Genomic DNA, 22,892 nt, shown 5'->3' with positions numbered 1-22,892 from the left:
TATAAATGTGGGCTACTATTATTATTACAGTGCCATGAACTTAATACATATTAGGTACTTAATATCGGTTTCATTGTTGCCCTAACCCTTGGGTACTCTAGTTCAAGTACTTACTTGTTGGTCTGCCTTTGGTGCTGAATGACCATGTTTTTCTCATGGATTGTCTCTAACAGGGCAGTAGCTAGAGATTTGAGATCCGAGATGGACTGTGGTGTTGCTGGAAGACTACATCCATGGTCCTCAGATAGTAAATCTTGAACTAAGGAGCATAAAAAGTCAAAATTCAGTTTTTTACTTATTATGGACCATGAGTGACATTCGCCCCTCCTTTAATGTCCTCCCTCCCACTCACAGAATGGGCAAGGCTTTCTGATGGTATGATGATCCACTTTTACTTGACACAAAGAATCAAAAGTAGAAAAGCTTTTGTGATGACTGAAGGGACATATGTAAAGGATGGCTTCATGAGATTTGGCGATGATGATAGTGGTATTAATAATCATAACAACAGAACAATAACATTGTATTTGGATAGTGGTTTTTACTTTCCAAAGCACTTTTCTGTTCATTTATGGTATCTTCATCGATCTTCTGTGAGGCAACATGGATAGAGGTCTAGTCTTGGAGTCAGGAAGACTTGGGCTCTTAAATCTTGCCTTTAACATATACTAGTCTTGTGATTATGGGCAAGTCACTCAACCTCTTTGACACAAGCAACTCCTCTACATTAAGGAAATCAAAGATCCAGACCCTTCCCTCCAAACATACAAAAAGAAGAGTAAGTCTGTAAGGTAGGTGGAGTGTGCATTTTTTCCAAATTCATTGGCAAGGATGAAGTAAAGACTGATTAAATGTGAGACCTTTGCTGAAGGTCTCACATCAACTAAGGAATAATGCTAGGACTTAGAATGCAGATCTCTTACTTCCTAGTCCAGGGCTGATCCTTCAACACAAAAGATCAATTGTTTTTAAAGGGCCTTTGGTCAACTGACAGACAATAATAATAACACATTTACACAGCGCCTTAAGGTTCATAAATCATGTTTCTTGAAATCTCATTTGATTCTCACAATAATTCTATTAAGTAGGTAGTACAATTATCACCCCCATTTTCTAGATGAAGAAACAGAGGCCCAGAGAGGATCAAAATCAAAGGATTCTGATTCCCTGATTTTCCGAGTTTGAAGAGATCTCAGAGTTCTTAGCCCAATCCATACTGGAAAAGAAAATTGATTCCTTTCTTCTCCAAATGAGTGCTAACCTAGTAATAGGGAAATAATAAGGAAGCCCTGCTTCCTAAAGCAGCTCACCCCCCTTTTAGGTAGGTATAATTATTAGGACAGCTCTCCTTTTACCCAGATGGAATCTTCCTCTTTACCAGCTCTACCCACTATTTCTAGTTATTGGCTTCTGGTACCAAGCAGAATAAATCTGTCTCTACGTGACTACCCATTATGGACTTGAAAATAGCTACCACGTCCTCCCATAAGTCTTCTTTTCCTTCAGCCAGTCTTTGCAGTCCTCTCACCACCTTAGTCACTTCCCCCGAGTTGTCTGCAGGCTTCCTAACTTTCCTGCCCAGAACGGAACATAACATCTCACTCAGCACAGTGGAAGGGAGAGGGGCCATTATTACCTCTTCATCCTGAATGTTGTTGCTGTTGTTGTCGTCATCATTTAGTCCTGTCTACCTCTTCCTGACCCTATTTGGGGTTTTCCTGGCAAAAATACTGGGGCAATTTGTGTTTCCTTTCCCAGCTCATTTTACAGATAAGGAAACTGAGGCAAAAAGGGTTAAGTGACTTTCCCAGGGTCACACAGCTAGGAACTGTTTGAAGTCACATTTGAACTCAGCTCTTCCTGACTCCAGGCCCAGTGCTTTATCTACTGTGCCACCTAGCTGCCTTGTGCCTCTATTACTGCAACTTAAGATGTAGCTAGCACTGGGGCCACCATTTCATACTGAACTTGCTGTCTCCTCAAAGCCATCAAAAAATCCTGTTTCAGGTATTATTTCCCTTCCAAGCCTCCTCCAGCCTATACTTGTGGGGATGGGAGTTGATTTTTTCTAAGCCCAATTTTAGGAGGAGGTATGGCATAGTAGCTTTGGAGCCCAAGGCCCTGGAATCGAGTACTGCCTTTGGCGCTTACTATCTCTATGACTATGGGAAAGTCAAGTTACCACTCTAGACATCTGTAAAATAAAGTGGACAACTTTAAAATTACTTTTATTAAATGTCATCTTATTATATTTGGCCATATATCTATATCTATATTTGGACGTGTGTGTGCAGCTGGTGCAGAGGAACAGTTTATAGGTTGTACAACAGGGTTAAGAGTCTAATAAAGGTCTCAGGCTAGAATGATGGTCAGAATCAAATGAGCTATAGCATCAAGACTTAGCATCAGGAGAGATGTAGGATTCAATCTTACATCTGAAATGTAAGAGCCGTATGATCATGAGTTAGGAGGTAGCTGGGTGGTTCAGTGGATAGAGTGCTGGGCTCAGAGGCAGGAAGACCTGGGTTTAAATCTGACCTCAGACACTTACTAGCTGTGTAATCCTGGGCAAGTTGTTTAACCCTATTTGCCTCAGTTTTGTTATCTGTAAAATGAGCTGGAGAAGGAAATGGCAAACCACTCCAGTATCTTTGCCAAGAAAACCCCAAATGGGGTCATGAAAAGTCAGACAGGACTGAAACAACTGAACAACAACAACAATGTATATGTATGTGTGTACATGTATATACATACATATATGTATACACACATGCATACATATTTACCACTACCTTCTACCTTGCATGAGCAATAGATAGATCACAGTCTGCTCATTTCTGAAATGGAAGACCAATACACAGTATGGTAAAAAGAATACTAGAGTAGAAGTCAGAAGGGCATGAGTTCTGACCTCCACCTCTGGCATCAAAAGCTGTGTGATTTTGGCTAAATCACTTCATTTTTCTGGGGCCTGGTTTCTCATCTCTAAAACAACAGGACTAAATATGACCTCCAAGTTCCTTTCCAGTTCTTAGAAACTCTATTCCTTTGATCTTCCCAAAGATGGCGAGAACCCCATTACTTTGCCTTAATTTGGTCAAGGGACAATGTGGGAGATGGGAATACACAGGATGGGAAAGCTGGAAGGGCATTTTTCAGTGGTACACAGTGAACACAGTCTTGTTTTTCTACCCACACAATCCAGAAAAGGAAAAATCATTGGGCAATGGAGGTTTGAGTGGATGGAGAAATCCTAGACAGGGAATATGAAGAACTGTCAATTAGGGATGAATTACAGTACGACTAATGCCTTTGCTTTTGGAGTTTGGAATGAAGATGGGGTATTTGGGGTGCAATGAGGAGACAGGTTTGGGTAAATCAGAGGGGAATGGTGGGAGGTAAATCTGAACAGGCAAAATGAAGTCAGAGAGCACCTTAAGGAGGAAGCTGAAGCAGTTGGACTTTATTCTGTAACTTATAGGGAGTCTTTTAAAAAGACTGACAAATTAAAGGGGCAGCATAATATAGTGGTAACAACATTGCATGAGGGATTGGAAGACATAGCAATGGTGGCTGCTCATAACTAGCTGTGTGGCTTTGGGCAGGTTACAACCTCTGGGACTCCTAGGAATAGTTCAAACGTCTATAGCACTTTAGGGTTTACAAAGTGCTTCCTTCACAACAACCCTATGACAGAAGGTAGAGTACGTATCCCATTTTTATAGGTGGGAAAACTGAGGCTCAGAGGAGCTAAGTGACTTACTGGGATTTAAACTCACATTCCTCCTACCTTCAGCAGTTCTTTGACTACACCATGCTGCCTACATCATCTGTAAAAAGAGGAGATTGGATTAGAGGATATCTGAGATGCCTTCCATCTCTGTGTCTATGAGGGTGGTGAGGTGCTTTTTTCTGTTGGACAGATTCAACCAGGGTATCTATGACTTTAGTTAAGGAAGACACGATGGATAGGAAATCCAAGGGATTCCTAGTAACTCTAGAAACTCCCTGGGGCTCCTGGTCTGATCTATCCAAGAAAGATTAAATTCCGACTTTCACTGGCCCCATGGATCTCCATCTTCTCTGGTACCATGTCTCCTTTCCGTCTCTGTCTGTATTGGAGTCTACCCAGAAGACTGTGGCATTCTGCAAAATATCCTTTGGATGGAGGATGGAAGTAATGAGAATGCTTGTGGGACAAAATGTGACAGAAAGCAAGCAGAATGTGGGGATGTAAAAATACAAATACAGCATGGGAATCACAGCAAGGTGATTTCTCTCTTACTTTAGATTCTTTCCAAACCTTACTGGCTTTGTCGTGTGTGTGTGTGTGTGTGTGTGTGTGTGTGTGTGTGTGTGTATACACATACATACTATATATCTATCTACACATATACACACATACATATACACACGTTTTGAATACACACACAAATACTCTATGTTTAGTTGGACTTGCTGTTATCGGAACAGATCTCAGAAGCTACTGGCCTCATTTCTCTCTCTCTCTCTCTCTCTCTCTCTCTCTCTCTCTCTCTCTCTCTCTCTCTCTCTCTCTCTCTCTCTCTCTCTCTCTCTCTTCTTGGCACTGGCCCCAGCTAAACTCGATATACCCTAGAACATCTGCCGATCTCCTCCCACCCACTCTGCTACTTGCAGAGTCCTACAGGAGGTACTGATCAATTATCTGTCATTTTAACTTTTACTGAGCTCAGCCCTTCAGATCAGAGCTTAACATCAGTGGGAGAGGTCACATTTTCTAGTATGCTACTTTTCATAAAGAACAACCACTGCAAAATGGTACCCCTTCTTCAAGGTGGGTAGGAGCAGAGGTCTGGAAATGTACTTTGGTTTGGGGGTAGCAAGAAAGACCTAGGAGATTTGTTCCGTGAGACATGAAAATCTTACCCAAGACTTCCTGTCCAATCAGTGGGTTTCAGAGTTAATATCTGCAAAGGTGGCCATCTGATTATACTCACCTTGGGAGCCAGGTTTAGGAACTCAGCTTTTGAATATACACTATCTCGGATAAGCTATCTGTTATCTATTCCATTCTCCTGCTACAAGAAGGTCATTATTTTTCAACTGAATAAACCATGAAAACAAACGAACTTGTAGTCGATAAGTGCTACTCTTTAAGACAGCTAATTCCCCAAGGTAAGTTGGATTCAGTAGGAATGTGGTTAGAGTTTTTGTTTGCTTGCTTGTTTATGATCTTGGGAAACAAGACAAGGGTGAAACTCCTTTTCAGGGTGGAATTAGAGTTGGAAGTCTTAGGCTCCAGTCTTGATTCTGCCGCTTACTAGCTATGTGGCATGCCTAACCAGTGACCTTGGGAAAGCCATTTCACTTCTCAAAGCCTCAGTTTCCCCATTTGTAAAATGGGAATAATGCCTCTACTGCCTAGATCACAAGATTGTGTCAAATGAGATAACAGACAGAAAGGATGGTGAAACTTTTGTTTATTTTTTGTTTGTTTGTTTTTGGTTTTTGGTTGAGGCAATTGGGGTTAAGTGACTTGCCCAGGGTCACACAGCTAGTAAGTGTTAAGCGTCTGGGGCCGGATTTGAACTCAGGTCCTCCTGAATCCAGACCCGGTGCTCTATCCACTGCGCCACCTAGCTGCCCCCAGGATGGTGCAATTTTTAATGGCTATATAAACTGTGATAATTATTTTTAAAGCATAAAAGACATAATAAGGCATAAACCAAATACAATCATAAAAGGAAGTGGACAGCCACATAACAAGAATGAAGAATGACAGTGAATCAAGTCAGAAGTTTGTACTGATATGCAAGAAATATTGGAATATCATCCAAAGGAAAGCCTTTGATTTATTGGATAAGTACTTTGTGGGAGATATCCATAAAGGGATAGCCAATAATTAACTGCAGAAGATGAGAAGGTATACCTGGGGTTGTGATTTGTACCCAGGAGACATCACACACACTAACAAGATCACAGATATCCTGAAACAAGTATCTGTATCAACGTGCATACAAATAAATGAACAAACACAGGAACAAATAAATAAATAAATGAGCAAATAAATAAATAAACAGATATATAAATATATACATATACACATATATAGGCATATTTATCATATACGTTACAGATAGAAATAGACAAGAAAGATAGATAGATAGATAGATAGATTTATAGATTTTTAAAATTCATGGATGTCAAGTTAAGAATGCTTGTCTAAGAGTGTGTCCCAGAGAAGAGGTGTCAAATTCACTGAAGGCAAAACATCTGAATGCACCAAACTGTAATAAAATATAACTGGGAAATATTTAACAAAAATTAATGAAATATAATACAACATAGATAATGTTAATTTGTGGTATTCTAAGTCAATATGCTGCCTATAGGGATCTATTTTTATGGGAGTTTAACATTAGTGGCTCGGTAACAGAGAATGGCTTGACTGGGGTCCCACTGCTAGAATGCATTAGAAGCTAGATTTTGACTCAGGTCTTCCTGGTTACAAAGCACTATGCCATTCAATTCCTTCTTATCATAATCATTCCGATTAGTATTACTGTGATGCTGAAGAGACGATACTTAAAGCCACTGAGGGGAAATGGCATCACTATTTCCACTAGACAACTTCCAGGCCCTTGGAACTCATACCTTGCTTTGCAGACAGGACTCCAGTCAGGGCACTGCTGCTGCTGCTGCTGCTGCTGCTGTTGCTAGACCTGCCTTGGCCCTTGGAGTTTTTCCGTCTCTCGAGGGCATTCTAGGGAAACATTGGAAAAGAACGTTCATTCATCAGAAAAGTCAGTTCTGGACTAAGCACGGGCTATGGTGGAAGCACCATGTCATCTAAGCTGACAGAGGACTTGGTCCATGGGTTGGCCCCCAGAACTTGATTATTGACTTCATGCTCACAACAGGTCTGAAAGCAGCTCACAAATTGTCTGAACTCACAGCTGTGTAGCCTTCAGCTGAATTGGGGGAGGGGTGAGGAGAGGGAGGGACAGGGAGGAAGGAGATTGGCCCGGATGTTACTCACTATAAAATGACATTGCTTAATTTTGTTCATCTGTCATATCCCATTAGTTTCCAAAGGAAACGAGAGCATGTGGAGGGTGTGTACTTTCCAGAGATGGGCAGATTAATAGGGATAAGTTTTAGGCAAACTCTAATTCACAGGATGTAAGGCTGAGTCCAATGAGGCAGCATGGCATGATAGAAAATGAACTAGATTTAGTAACTGGAAGACCTAGGTGTGAATCCGGACTCTGACACTTATCACAGTAGCTGTGTGACCATGAGTTTCACTTCTTTTCTCAATTTTCTTATCTGAAAAATGAGGATAATGACACCTGTAACACCTACTTCACAGAGTTAATGGGATGAAATCAAGTGCATCTGAAACCTTAATTACACTATCTTGTAAAACACATAATACTTAAAACTATTCAATAGAGTCATGTTTAATCATAGAATAAATGCCATTCTTAAAGCTTAGCTATTAAAACTTAAAGTTGCACTGAGACTTTTGGGACTCCCTATGTAAATGAAGCCAGTATTATAGAGTTGTGGAATCAACAAATATTAAGTATAATTAAGTATGAAATCAGATATTGTACAATAGGTATTAAATAAAATATTAAGTACAATTCAAGTTCAAAGCCAGGAGTTCAATAAGCAGAAGGGTATTAGATCCGGGGATTGGGCAGGAAATGTGTTAAGCATCTAATATGTGCCAAACTACTCTGGTAAGTTCTAGGGATAGAATTGTTGTTCAGTTGTGTTCAACTCTTTGTCTCCCCATTTGGGGTTTTCTTGGCAAAGATACTGGAGTGGTTTGCCATTTCCTTCTCCAGCTCATTTTACAGCTGAGGAAACTGAGGCAAACTGTGTTAAATGACTTGCCCAGAGTCACACAGCTAGTAAGTATCTGAGATTAGATTTGAACTTAGGTCTTTCTGACTCCAGGTTCAGTGCTCCATTGCTGCTTGGAGTAGACACCCCACTAACTCACAGATACCCTTAACTTGGTTTAGCCCATCTGCTCAGATGGTTTACTGGGGTGTAGCCCCTGCTCATGCCATAGGTTCTTGAAGCCAGAACTAAGTGGCCAGGTAGACACCAAAGGTGGCTGAGCAACCTGGAAGCCCTCATACCAGAGGTATTAATCCTCCTTGAATTGGGGGATACAAAGACAAAACAGACAAACAAAAAATCAGTTTCTGCCCCCGAGGAGTTTACAGTCTAATAAGAAAGGGTAGATGAGATGTTCCAGGGAAGGAATATAGAGAGAAGAGAAAAGAAGATGGAAAAGGTGGGCACATTTTGAGAAGAGTAAGAAAAAGAGCAGGCAAAGGAGAGAAAAGGAGTATTCAGGGAGGTGGGAAACAAAACGGGGAGAGGACAAAGTCATGGAAATAAAGGGTGTGTGTGAAACCCACTGTTTCAGCTGCCTAAGAACAAGACAGCTTTCAGAGCAGAAACAAGTATATGTGTGTGCATGTATATGTATTTCATTAAGTATAAATTATACACATTTAAAAGAAATCTACATCTCTGCCTGGATACATGTGGTATAGGCTTGGGAGATGTAGAAACTCCACCCCCAACAGAGCCTCCAGCCATGGCAGGGGTTAGTGGAGATGTCTGCCAGGAAAGTTAATGTCAGGATCTGGGAAAATGGGGCGGCTCTCTCAGGCGTACAGCATCGGTGCAGAGGATGTCCCTCAGGGACAGAAATCAATCCATTTTCAATGTGGAGAAACCCAGGAGGGCTTTCTAATTATAAAACTTACAACTAACATCTGCAGAATAAGATATTATCAAACTAGATGGTTCTGGAATGAGGAGGTATGAAAGCAAGGAGAATCCTGACATTCTGCCCTATTAGTGGGCGGTCTTGGCTTCAGGTCACAGCTTTTCAGGCTCAGCTTTTCCCACCATGCGGGGACCTGGTGTCTCCTGGGAGTTTTCGGGACAAATGTTGGCAGAGGATTCAATACCCCGAGGAGCCTTTGGGCTCCTTGGGTGCTAATAGGACACTGTCAGATTCTAGCTGTCTCCAAGAATGTTATCCCTAATGAGGAGCTACACAAAGACCTACAGAAGAAAAGACATTTGGAATTTGTTTTATAGGAGATGTAATATTTTTTATTTAAAAAAATTTTTTTAAATTTTTTTATGACAGAAGGATATGTTGATTAGAAGGTTCAGTCTTATAGTCAATAAGACCAGGGTTCTCAAGTCCCTCCCCTGGGTAATCATGGGCAAGTAACAACCCAGGCAATTCTCATTAGTATTTTTGGGGGCAGGGCAATGAGGGTTAAGTGACTTGTCCAAGGTCACACAGCTAGTAAGTGTCAAGTGTCTGAGGTCACATTTGAACTCAGGTCCTCCTGAATCCAGGGCCAGTGCTTTATCCACTACGCCACCTAGCTGTCCTGACCCAGGCAATTCTCAAGATGTTAACTTATAGAGGAGTTGCTGACCTTTATCACGGTGGAGGTTTCCACATTGAGGGCTCCCTATTCTGAGGAAATCACAGATCTAGGACCATCTTCCCCCATCCCCACTCCCACTCCTCCTGGTTGCATCCCCATTCCAAATAGACAGTTACCTTGCCTTTCATTTAAAAGGTCTTATCTGAGGCACTGGACTGAAGAGTCAGGAAGACCTCAGTTCAAAACCAGCTTCAGATATTTACTAACTGTGTGACCCTAGACAAGTCACTTAACCTTATCTGCCTCAGTTTCCTTATCTGTAAAGTTGGGATGATAACAGCAGTCACTTCCCAGAACTGTTGTGATAATTAAAAGTGATCATATTTGTAAAGCACTTTGCAAATCTTAAAATGCTCTACAAACACTGTTGTTGTTGTTGTTGTTGTCATAATTATTATCCTGATTCTGCAGCAGGGAGTGGGAAACCCAGCTAAAACTATTAAGGAAGTGAAAGGGAGGTGGGGAAGCAGGGCTTAAACCCATTTTACAGCTGTCGAAAATTGAAGAGCAGTTAGTAAACGCTGATACTTATTGTGATACTTACTTTCCAGATGAGACAAAAGAGTGGGCAGTGCTCTACAGGATCACAGAGGACCCAAAGCAGTAGCTCTAAGCTCTAAACAAGATCTTTAGCAGCGGAGGGAGTTTTCAAAGACGGATTTGGAGTTTTTATACCAATAAAATCACAGGTCCAAAAGATGAGATTTAAAGGAAAAAAACCAAACCAGTTATCACAATTAAGGTTTTTGTTGGAATGTATGTATGGGTATAATAATGGAACACATCTCTTATGCACGGGATGAATTCAAACTGAAATGAATTGAGTGACATAGTAATTCGTCATTATAATCATTACTATTTCCTTTACCTTATATTTGGCAATATTAGATTTAAGTAGGCTGACCTCTTCGTGAAGCTGCTTTAATCTCTCTTGGAGGTATCTAAGAGAAAAAACAAAACAAAACAAAACATGGGATAAGGACATAGGTATGTGTGAAACAAAAGGCTCCATTCTTCATTATTCTCTTATCTGATTTCATAGTATTCCCTATTCTACTTACGTACTGGGTTCTAATTTATATGTTCACCTATGTAAATATCTTACCTCTCAACTAGCTTGTAAATTCCTTGATGATAGAGACTGTATTTTATTGAACCAGTACCCGGAACAACACTTTACACAGGATTGGAGCTTAATACATATTTTGTGGAATGAATGATTGATTGAATGAATGAATGAATGACAGAGAATAGTGAGAATAAAAAAAAAACCAGGATCATAGATTGAGAGCTAGAAGGAATTTCAGAAACCATTTAGTCCAGTATCCTCATTTTACAGATAGAGAATATGAAAATCAGAGAAATAAGTCAACAAACATTTATTAAGCACCTACTGTAGAGTGGGCCAAAAGTCACAAAGTGGTATGATGTTTTAATAACTTTTTGAAAACAATTTTTGTTTATTTCCTATATATGTATACATATTTATTTCCTACATATACTGTATATGATGCTATGATATTATAAATTAAAAATAAAGGAGTTATTAAATATTGAAACCTTTTCGTGACTTTCATCCCTCCCTGTATATAGCAGGCACTCTACCCTAAGTGCTCGGGATATAAAGAGAGGACAAAATAGTCCCTCTTCTTGAAGAGTTTGCAGCCTAATGGGAGAGACAATATGCAAAGGACAAGATAAAGTAGAAATAATCTCAGCTGGAAGGCACTAAAATAAGGGTGATCAGGAGAGGCTTCTTGTAGAGATTTTAGCTGACTTGGAGGCAACAAAGGAAGGCAGGAGACAGAGATGAGGAGGGAAGAAATTCAGGCATGTAGGAGAGTCAGTCAAAACATATCAAGTCAAGAGATAGAATGTCTTGGGTAAGGAACAGCAAGAAGGCCAATGTCACTGGATCACAGAGTATGTAGAACAGGGCAAGGTATGAGAAGACTGGAAAGGTAGGGAGGGATACACCTATGAATGCTTTTAAAAATGGATCAAGGGGCAGCTAGGTGGCGCAGTGGATAAAGCACCGGCCCTGGATTCAGGAGTACCTGAGTTCAAATCCGGCCTCAGACACTTGACACTTACTAGCTGTGTGACCCTGGGCAAGTCACTTAACCCCCATTGCCCCACAAAAAAAAAAAAAAAAAAAGGATCAGAAGATCCTATATTTAATCCTATAGACAATAGGGCAGAGTTTACCAAAGGGCAACTAGGTGGTGCAATGGATAAAGCACTAGGCCTGGAGTCAGGAAGACTCTTCTTCTCGAGTTCAAATCTGCCCTCAGACCCTTACTTATACTTAGCTGCGTGACCTTGGGCAAATCACTTCCCCCTGTTTGCCTCAGTTTCCTTATCTGTAAAATGTAGAGAAGGAAATGGCAGACCAATCAATCCAGTATCTTTGCCAAGAAAAACCCAAATGGGAGTGACGAAAAGTGGGACACAACTGAAACAAATGAACAAAGATTTATTGGGGGGGGAGGGGTTGACAGTTAAATGGTCTGACCCGCACTTTAGGAACATCAGTTAGATAGTTGAGTGGAAGATGTATTGGAGTAGGAAGAGACTTGAGAGAAGTCTATCGCAATGGTCTGGCTCTGGGGTGATAAGGGTGGTGGCTGTGTTGGAGGAGAGAAGGGGGCATATAGGAGAGGTGTTAGGAAGGGAGAACCAACAGGTTAAGTGACTTGTTGGTGGGACTTGAACCCAGGTCCTCTCTGACTCCAGAGCTGAGGGACCTTTCTAACATACTATGTTTCCTCTCCATTTACTGACACCCTGCTCTTGTTTTAAACCTGCTTCTATCTCTCTCTCTCTCTCTCTCTCTCTCTCTCTCTCTCTCTCTCTCTCTCTCTCTCTCTCTCTCTCTCTCTCTCTCTCTCTCACACACACACACACACACACACCTAGTGACCTTTTTGAAAGTGGTTGTCATTGAGGTCAAGTGTGCCCCAAATGCACAGAGCACTTTAAAACAGGCCTTACCTGGAGCTCACCTAAGGGAGATCAACCCCTTTTGTTCATAGTTCTCATTAAGATGATTCCACTGGGGAGTAAAAGAAGGAAGAAAAGCCACCAATCTGAGCACTCAGTCATCCACAGACTCACACTGAGATTTGCCTCAGGGTAAGTAAATGGCTCAGGGAATTTCCCAATTTACTTTCCTTATTCCTTTCTGGTTGTAACAACAAGCAGCTTTCACTTTCAACCTCCCCACACAGATGGTGGTGGGTTTTTATTTCTCCCCTTCCTTTCTATTTTCTCTATCTCCTCTCCCCGCCTCCCCCCACCCCCAGCTCTAATGATAACATAATTAGGGCTGCAAATGCATTTCCGACATTAGGCCAGTAGTCTGGGTTAGCTAGGTGATATAATGGATAGAGCTCTGGGTCTGGAGTCAGGAAGACCTGAGTTCAAATCTAGCCTGGGACACTTAACTGGCTGGGTGACCCTGAGCAAGTCACTTAACCACTCTGTCTCAGTTTTCCTTATCTGCAAAATAGGAGTTATAATAGCACCTACTTTCTAGGGTTGTTGTTAGGATGAAATGAGATAATAATTGCCTGGACCACAGTAAGCAGTATGCAAATGTTAGCTACTATTATTAGATGTTACTATTGTCCAGCCAAAGCATCTAAGGGTGCCCAGGTACTTGCCTGTTCTCCATGCAGAGGGCATCCACGTCAATGATGCGGTTTTCGTGACCGCCCAGGATGTGATTGAGCTCTTGGTTCAGCCTGTCCACTTTATCCTGGTAGGAAGAACGCTCCTCTTTGATGTCCTGCAGCTCATCCACAGAGGCCTGTAGGTCATGTTCCAGGGATTCAATCTGAAAGCAAAAGCAAATGCCCTGACGTGGAAGGCCCTTCTCAGGACGACTTCCTCGCCACCAACACCAACACTGAGCCGGGATAACTGGCATTGAGGGAACTCATGAATTATGTAACGGGACAAAGGCTTAGACCAACTTGGTCTTGCTCTGTTCTTGCCTTGTTACCACCAAGACAGGAGAGGCAATCAGGCCAGGAAGAGAGAGGAAAACACCCTTGCCAACTTGCATTAGCAAAATAGAGAGGGAAGAAAATCCAAGAGTCCCAGCCATTGCAGCATCAGCCATAGCTTTGCAAACAACAAGACTACCCCCACTTTTTTTTTTTTTTAGCTGCTCCAGATCCAGCAATCTTGTTCTCTTCAAAACCAATTAGTCAGGAAGGAAAATGAAGTCTAGGGTCCCATGGCGTTTCCATAACTAGGGCCCTCCGCCCGCTGAGACTTAGTAGAAGGTGCATCGCTCAGCATTTTAGCCCAAACTTGCAAATTTAAGCTGGTTTGTCACATTTTATTTCCTCCCTGAGCAGTCCCAGGAGAGAAAGTTGCCAGTTGTGTTTATAACAATAGCATGCGAAGTCTACTGCAAGTAATTAGTGATTGGTAATTCCTGTATTAGACAACAGACCTGCTGGAAACTGGAAATGTAACCCTCCATTGGCAAGGCAGGAGGAGAACATATAGCGGCAAGCATAAAAGGGGCCAGCCAGAACATATAATTTATATTGGCCCTCACTTCCTGTCACTTACAACTTAGGACACATAACAAGTCTTAAGGGACAATGGAGCATTATGCTTTTCTTGTGGTCTCTATCAAGATTGGACAAATTCCCCACCATCCAATGGCTATTCATGATTACTTGTTCCCGAGCTCTCTCCAGCTGCTGAACCAGGTCTTCTCGTTCATGGGCTGCAAAATGGCGGGCCCCAATTTCTTCATCACCTAGTCTCTGCTTTGCTATCGTCATCCTTAGGAGCTGTGGTTTCCAATGGGATGGAAAAAGAGAGAGAGAAAAGTTGAACATATCCAAATTAGAAGATCATTAACACCAAAGCAGAAACTTTAGAAAGCATGCTCCATTATTAACTCTGAACAACTGGAAGATAAATAATGTGCCTAGACAATGAGATATATCATTAAGATATATTGATGAGATATATCAATGGTGGAGGGACCAGTAGGGCAGGACTCTGTGTACACTGTCACTGCATCAGAAATTTCTGATCAAATATTTTTCTTTGTTACAATGAAAGGTTTGATGGGAAGGGGCAGGGGAGGGAAGAGTTTTTAATAAATGACTATGATAGAAAACAAAAGGCATCAGCAAAACATTTCTTTAAGTGCACTTTGGAAAGTGCCAGGAATTTTGATAAGGACAGAGAAATAAAACAAAACAAAACAAAAATCCCCCACCATCTAGAAAGGAAAGTCATGGATTGGGATAAGGAAAAACCAATCATATTCACTGAATTGTAGTATGATAGGAAGACCTGAATTCAAATCTGACCTCAGACACTTACTAGCTGTGTGACACCAGGCAAGAAACTTAACCCTATTCACCTCAGTTTCCTCATCTATAAAATGAGCTGGAAGAAATGGTAAAACACTCCAGTATCTTTGCCAAGAAAACCCTAAATGGAGTCGCAAAAGAGTTGGACACAAATGGACAACAAGAATAACAACAAGAAAGGGTACTAGATTTAGAGGCAGACTATCTGGCTAGAAATCTCAACTCTGCTACTTACTACCTGTGACCTTGAAAAAGTATCGATATTTCTGAGTCTCAATTTCCTCATATGTCATGTTTCTGGGACTATCAGATGTCAAGGAGAATTGGCAAGGCATTTCTTTCCCATAACACAGTTTCTCTACTTAATCAGTTGGGGCAGTTTCTAGAGTACTCAGGGAATGTGATGGATATGGTCAGAAAATAAGAAATGTCAAATAACAGCTATTAAGTATCCCCATCTTGACAAAGGTGAAATTAAAGCAGCTTCAATGAGCTCTGAATAATTGCCTATTGGGGAAAGAATTCTCTTCATTTTTATGATTTTATTATTTCCTTTTTTATTATTGTAATCTTACTTATACTCTCGACAAATAAGCAAACAAATGCGGAGTAAAATCCCCAAATAAAACAGGAAGATCTGAAATATTTGCATTTTAATTACAAAAAAATAACAATAATATAAATTTTTAACCGACTAACAATGCCTCTTCATTTTCATGGAGGCATTTTATTTGCTTCTTTCCATTAGCTGTGTTTTACTGTTTAGTACTGCTGGACTGTGACACCAATGCGCAAACAAGTTTGATCCAAACATAGTAAAAGGCAGTGGAGTTTGGGAAACCCAAAACATTGTAATTTGTTTTCTGGAAGTCAAGGTTCTAAGCTAAAGCCCGGGAGGAAGCTGAGAGCTGGTGCCTATTCCATGAAGCCGTAGCAAATACACTCTGTGAATTCTAAAAATTCTTTATGCAAAGTCGCTGTGCTGCGTTTTATTATAAGCTTACATGGTTGGGATTTTTAAACATTCCTTTCCCATCTTTTCAAGCCCAACTTCCTGTGTTTGTTTGTCCTTTGGAATTCCCCACTTCCTTGAGTTCCCTTTAATTTGCCAGGATATGTTATATTTTTGTGATGTGTGTGTGTGTGTGTGTGTGTGTGATAGAAATTTATTTGCTTACTTTAAAAGAAAAAGAAAACTGGCTTCTCCTAAAGATAGCTTTTTTTTTCTTCTCAAAGGGACCCCGTTTTAGGGGCTGCAAACGGCTTCCCTTCAAAATAATCTAGTAGGTTAGATACAGCCAATAGTTAACATGAGAACAAACCTCTCACAAGTCTGAATAGTTACATAATGTCTAAGCTACTGATTAGATGGTATCCAGCTGAAATATGAGCACACTTCTGATTTAGTGGTTTCATCTTTCTTTCTTTCTTTCTTTCTTTCTTTCTTTCTTTCTTTCTTTCTTTCTCTTTCTTTCTTTCTTTTTTGTTGCATAAACAGAGCATTTATTAAATATTTACTACATGCTGGACACTGTGTTAAACATTTGGGATTCAAATACAAATAAGTAAGATGGTTCCTATCCTCAAGAAGCCTTTTTTGTTGTTTATTTGTTTCAGTCATGTCTCACTCTTCATGACCCCATTTGGTGTTTTCTTGCAAAGATACTGGAGTGGTTTTTCTATTTCCTTCTCCAGCTCATTTTACAGATGAGGAAACTGAGGCAAACAGGGTCACATGGCTAGTTAGTGCCTGAGGCCAGATTTGAACTCATGAAGTAGAGGCTTCCTGACTCCACACCTGGCACTCTATCCACAGCTTGTTGTTGTTTGTCTTTCATTTTCTAAGAGCACCATGACATCGGGTGATGTCATGACTTGCACTGAATTGGATTTAAATGAGGAAGGGCTGTGCAAGGTCACCAACCTCATGCTCTCCTAACAGAGCCATCTGGGTCCAGTGGCAAGATCAGGATGAATGGAGATGGCCCTGGATGTTTGAGGCAATTGAGGTTAAGTGACTTACCCAGGGTCACACACCTAATAAGTGAGGTGAGATTTGAACTCAGACTTCAGGGCCAGTGCTCTACCCACTGTACCACCTAGCTGCCCTCATCCAAAGCTCACATTCTAATTAAAGAGGGCAATGCCTCCAAGGGTAAGTAGAAAGATAGAGAGGAAGTAGAAACGGTCAGAAAATGGCATAGAGGTCTGGTTCTGGGCAGATCCTGATATCCTAGAGGTGCTTGGGGCGGGGTACACAAGGGTGATGGCTGGCATGCAGGCAGCTTGGCATGGAAGTGGCCGGGAAGTGTTATGGAGGCCTGGTTCCCAGCAAAGTAGTGCAAAAGCTCAGTTGTCAAGCGGCTTCATCTTTAGGACTGACTTGGCAACTTATTATGCTCATCCTAAAGGATGATTTTTTCTAATGTTTGGACTAGTACTGAACATAGATATTAGCCACCTCATGTAACATTGGCCACTAGCCTAGTGTAGAACATTACTATAGCAAAAGTGTTTTTCTTGCACATATACGTTGAAGGCCCCTGATTTTGATGATGTGGGTGCTCCACACCTTTGCAGGTTAAAACCTTCTGGAGATGAGTATCTTTGAATTTAGCTAACCTGATTCTCAAGTGAAAGATATAAAATCTATTGCCAAGCCCATGCTCAAAACCTGTTCAATTCAGCAGGACCCACCACAGCTTGTCCTCCACTGACATAATCTTCAAAAGCCCAGTCTCCTGTCTTAAAATGAGGCACCAGAGGAGGATGTTAGTAAAAAAGAATGGAGAAACACACTCTCCACATTGGGAGGATCTCACAGACCATGTGGGACAACCCATATTTGACCAAGGATCCCCTCAACAATATCTATGGCAAGTGGGCAGCTGATATTTGCTCAAAGACCACAAGTGAAAGGAAACTCATTAACCCTGATGTGGTCCTTCCCATTTTTTGGAAAACCTTAATTGTTAGGAAGTTTATCCTTACGTTAGCCCTACATTTGTGTCTTTTCAAATGTCAGTCCTAGTTCTGCCCTCTGAGTTGTATTGAATTGTAGTATGGTAGGAAGACCTGAATTCAAATCTGACCTCAGACACTTACTAGCTGTGTGACCTCGGGCAAGAAACTTAACCCTATTTGCCTCAGTTTCCTCATCTGTAAAATGAGCTGAAGGAAATGGCAAAACACTCCAAATAGAAGAAGCTAAGCCCTCTTTGACAAAGAAGCCCCTCAAATACCTGAAGACAGCCATTATATCCTGTGAGTCCTTTCTTCTCCATGGCTAAACACCACAGTTCCTTCCAAAAAGCCTCGAAGAGGCAGCTTGGTGGAGGAGAGAGAATGCTGGGCTTGTCAGAAAAACCTAGGTTCCAATCTCAGCTCTGCCACTTGCTGCCTTATGACCTTGGATAATCTCTCTGGGCTGTCGTTTCCTCACTTATCAAATGAAAGGGTTGCAAGAGATGACCTCTAAGGTCCCTTCTAGCTCTGAATAGATAATGCCTTAATCTGTGAATCCTCCTTTGTATGCTCCCCAGTTTATCCTCATGCCCATAACTGAATAGAATACCCTAGGCAGCCTCTAACCAGGGCTGAGTATAGCAGAACCCTTGCACACTCAGATTCTTTTAATTCTGCCTGAGACTGCTTTAGCTGATTTGGGTTTTCATATAATAGGGTTTACTAACATTGAATTTGCAACCATTAAAAAATTACAAAATTTTGGCAAATGAACTCATGTCTAGCCATGTTCACTTATTGTATACTTGAGAAGCTGCTTTGCATTTGTCGCTATTAAATTTCATTTTAGATTTGGTCCAGTGTTCTAGTTACTGCAGTTTTGTGAGATCCTGACTCTGTCATCCGACAAATTGTCCATCTCTTCTAGTTTAGTGTCATCTATAAAGCCATCCCTACATTTATCCAAGTCATTGGTAAAATATGGAACAGCCTAGAGCCAAGGGCAGAGCCAGGGGCAGTTCGCTAAAGACCTCCTTTCAAGTTGACTTCTCTTTGGGTCTGGTCATTGAACCAGCTTCAAACTTGAGTGTAATATACACATACAGATATATACATGTCTACATGTTACAAAATACACACACAGATATGCATACATACTCTATGTCTCTTTGATAGCCTGGCATCTTGTACAATGAAGTATTCTGTGTTCACATGAGTACCATTGAACCAACAATACCTTTGGAAAGTACTTCCTCTGATTATATGAAAAGCTAAATTGACAGCCTGGACTTTAAATAATAACATGTTACTGTAGTTTCAACTGTGTTTGAAATATGCTTCATTGAACCCTTAATTTAGATTCAGACACTTATGTTTGCTTAATGCCAATTAATTATTAAACATGTTTATTGAAGTCTGACAGCCATGTAAGGGAGCCATCTTTCATATACTTGTATGGCTGTTAAGCCTCAATAAATGTGTTAACAATCATTTGATGTTTAATGTGCACACAATATTGGCTATTAAAACTCAAGTACTGACTATTTAAAATACTTATTTTAAAAGTGAGGGCCAAGTTAGTCATAGCCACATTATCGGTTGCATCTGAAACATAAGTGATACATCTGTTAGGGACTGGAAAGCCTCCACAAAACAGGTCAGGCAAAAATCCCATATTGCCAGCTATACTTTCCAGGGTAAGGTACTACCTTATTCATATTCTTGACAGCTCACAACTCAACTTCCCTTGAAAAACAAATGGAAAAAAATGCTTATTGTATCTATAGTCTACTTGAGCAAATGTCCAACTTCCCTGGTGCATGCCTGTGTGTGTGTGTGTGTGTGTGTGTGTGTGTGTGTGTGTGTGTGTGAGAGAGAGAGAGAGAGAGAGAGAGAGAGAGAGAGAGAGAGAGAGAGAGAGAGAGAGAGTTCTAACCCTTCCTTTAGCAACTCTGGTTAGAGAAAGTAGCAGTTGAGTGCCAACCTCAATCTTATTGGTATAATACAAGCAATAATACCTACTTTAAAATGCCTACCAAAAAGACTTTCTAGCCTAGAATCTAAAATTCAATTCAATACACTTTTAATAAGTATCCCTTATATACAAGCCACTGTCTTACACGGTGGGAAAAACGAAGATTAAATAACAGAGTCAGTGTTCTCAAGTATCTTATAATATAGCAGCAGCTGGGCAGCCCAAGACACACAAAGATGTGGCCCAAAGAGTCCCCCTTACTCTGAGGCTTCCAATTAGCTACCCCAGGTATTTTACTGATCAGAACCCTCTCCAAAACAATGATTTAACTAATGCAAAGGAGCTAGTAAGAGTAGGTGAGAGACTCAAAGAGGGAATGGTAATGGCTACCTATGATGACCAAAGCAGGTTTTGTGCTGGACCTCAAAGGAGGGGAAGAATTAGAACAGATAGAGATAAGCAGGAAGCATGTTGGAGATATGAGGGAGAATATTTGCCAATACAGAGGCAAGAAGAGAACAGTATACATTCAGGGAGTGGCTAGTAGTCTATCTAGTTAGGCTGGCATAGAGTATCTGAAAGGAAAAAGTATATAAAATAAAGTTGGAAAGGTAGACTAGAGCCAGGTTGCAGAGGGCTTTGAAAGCCCCAACCAGAAACCAGAAGAGGTATAGAGCAACAAGATCAACAAAAGTCTGGCTTCATTGTTGCCAACTAATAGAGAAAGAGAGCTCCATGTTGTAGGGACCTGCTGGTGACCAATAGACTCTGAGAATGCTAGTGTAGGCAGGGGCTCTCTTCCAAGTCTCTCACTTTACAAACATGCTAACAAATGATAACAATAAATGTCCTCAATGAATCCTAGGTATGAATATGAATATTTTGATGGTGATGGTGATGGTGATGGTGATGGTGATGGTGGTGGAGGAGGAGGAGGAAGAGGAGGAGGAGGAGAAGGAGAAAAAGAAGAAAGAAGAAGAAGAAGAAGGAGAAGAAGAAGGAGAAGAAGAAGAAGAAGAAGAAGAAGAAGGAGAAGAAGAAGGAGAAGAAGAAGAAGAAGAAGAAGAAGAAGAAGAAGAAGAAGAAGAAGAAGAAGAAGAAGAAGAAGAAGGAGGAGGAGGAGGAGGAGAAGAAGAAGACTAGCTTTTTAATATGGCTTTAAGGTTTGAAAAGCGCTTTGCATATACTATCTCATTTGGTCCTCACAGCAACCTTAGGAGGTTGGTGCTATTAGCATCCCCATTTTACAGATGAGGAAACTGAGATGAAGAGAGGTGAAGTTACTCACCCAAGGTCCACACAGCTAATAAGTATCTGAGGCAAGATTGGAATTCAGGTTTTAACAACTCCAAAGCCAGTACTTCCAATCTGCTTGTAGTACTTATGATATTGCATAAGAGCAAGATAAGTAGTTGGATGAAGTGCAAAGTGTGTTGCCTTAGAAATGAGGACATTTGAATTTTAGTGCTGCCTCCATCACTAATACAGTGGGCAAAATATTTGACTTCTTTGGGGACCTCAGTTTCCACAATTGTCAATTGGCCTGGCTCCCACACAGAGCTGTTGTGACACAGAATTCAATAAAAGATGGGAAAGTGCTTCATACAGAGTTGAAAATGCTATACCAATCACTTTTATTACTATTAACATAACTATTATTAGACCTGCCTTACCTATTTCCCAGGGTAGTTGTGAGGATTTAATGAGATAATGTGTGTGAAAAGTGCTTGGAGAAAGAAAAAGCACCATACAAACATGAGGAATTATCATTAATAACCAGAACGCAGGTATCTATCCCCTCCTCCTACTCCCCCTCCCAGCAGCACCTGGCTGTGGCTGTTCCAGCAGCACACCTGAAGTGTGCCCTGCCATGGAAAGCACTTATGAAATGTCCATCTGTGTGGGATGCTGGGCTAGGCAAGTTTCTCAGTGTCCTCTTGTCTGTCCCTCTACTTTCCTTTGTTACTCTTCTCTGGACTCTTGCCAGTTTTCTTTTTTAAAATGCAGATACTGACTTAATAGACTTAAAGGGGATTGCCAATAGCCAACACCCTTGGGCAGAAGAAAATCTAAATTCCGAGAGTTTCATGATATTCCAGTCAGAATTTTAAATAGAAGAATTGTTCACTTAAAATAAAATCAATAGGATTTTAATTTACATCAGTACCACTCTCACCCTGTCATCTCCCTTAACTTCTCCCCCATGATCCCCTTTCTCCTCTCCTTCCAACCATCTTCCAACCATAGGTTCTGAAAATGCTAGTGTAGACAGGGGCTCTCTTACAAGTCTCTCACTTTACAAACTGTTTGAAAACAGTAAATGCAATCCCAAATGAGCTCATATTATTCTCATTATTGTAATTTCTCTGTTTCCTTATTCCTTTGTTTTTAAGGCAATGGGGGTTAAGTGACTTGCCCAGGGTCACACAGCTAGTAAGTGTCAAGTGTCTGAGGCCGGATTTGAACTCAGGTACTCCTGAATCTAGGGCCGGTGCTTTAACCACTGTGCCATCTAGCTGCCCCACTGTTTCCTTATTCTTAAATGGGTGATCTGAAGGTTGCTTTATTATTTTCATATTTTGCATTTCATTTTTTAAACTGAAAAGTGTGGACAACTGTGTTCAGGAAAAAAAAATAAATCACAGCTCTATTTGAGAGTCAACCCTCCATCAGAAAATGAGATTTTAAAAGATGATCACAAAGATGAGGCTGGTACCACAATGTTAGAGTCAATAGTCACATCTTTTAGGGTGAGCTTAACAAACTTGTATAATCAGTTACAATCATTTAAAAAAATTCATCTTGTTTGCTCATTTTTTTTTCTTATACTCTTGTTCATGTATTTGAATGGCTGGACATGTCAATGGAAGATGAAACAAGATTCACATTAAAAAACATGTCATTTTGTCACTAGGTTATACTGGAAAGAATACTGGCAATGGAGTCAAGGAGACCTGGGAATCTCCACTGCATTGCCTACTACCTAAAAACCCTTTGACAGTTACTCAGCCTCCTTGGGCCTCATTTTCTTCATCAGTAAATGAGAAAATTGGGCTAAAAGGCTTCTGAGGTTCCTTTCAGCTTTAGATTTATGATTCTATAATAAAATATTAAAGAATCACA

General features: G+C 40.8%; 1 protein-coding gene across 4 annotated transcripts in view; it reads right to left on the bottom strand.

Moving 5' to 3' along the window:
- The window catches only part of CCDC149 (coiled-coil domain containing 149), a 146,264-nt gene that overhangs the window by 43,402 nt on the left and 79,970 nt on the right, over positions 1–22,892 (bottom strand). For 3 of the 4 annotated variants that reach the window (XM_043973068.1, XM_043973065.1, XM_043973066.1), the window contains exons 5-9: positions 14,180–14,296; positions 13,148–13,320; positions 10,351–10,423; positions 6,637–6,745; positions 115–259 (exon numbers count right to left, since the gene is read on the bottom strand). In XM_043973068.1, coding sequence (XP_043829003.1) covers positions 115–259; positions 6,637–6,745; positions 10,351–10,423; positions 13,148–13,320; positions 14,180–14,296 — 617 coding nt within the window. The remainder of the gene's footprint in view (positions 1–114; positions 260–6,636; positions 6,746–10,350; positions 10,424–13,147; positions 13,321–14,179; positions 14,297–22,892) is intronic. The other variant, XM_043973067.1, reaches the window with a different exon arrangement.

The sequence above is a fragment of the Dromiciops gliroides genome, chromosome 6 (genome assembly GCF_019393635.1).
Source record: "Dromiciops gliroides isolate mDroGli1 chromosome 6, mDroGli1.pri, whole genome shotgun sequence".
Taxonomy (NCBI): domain Eukaryota; kingdom Metazoa; phylum Chordata; class Mammalia; order Microbiotheria; family Microbiotheriidae; genus Dromiciops; species Dromiciops gliroides.
Note: the sequence above shows the minus strand (reverse complement) of the source record. Positions and strands in the feature narration are given on the sequence as shown.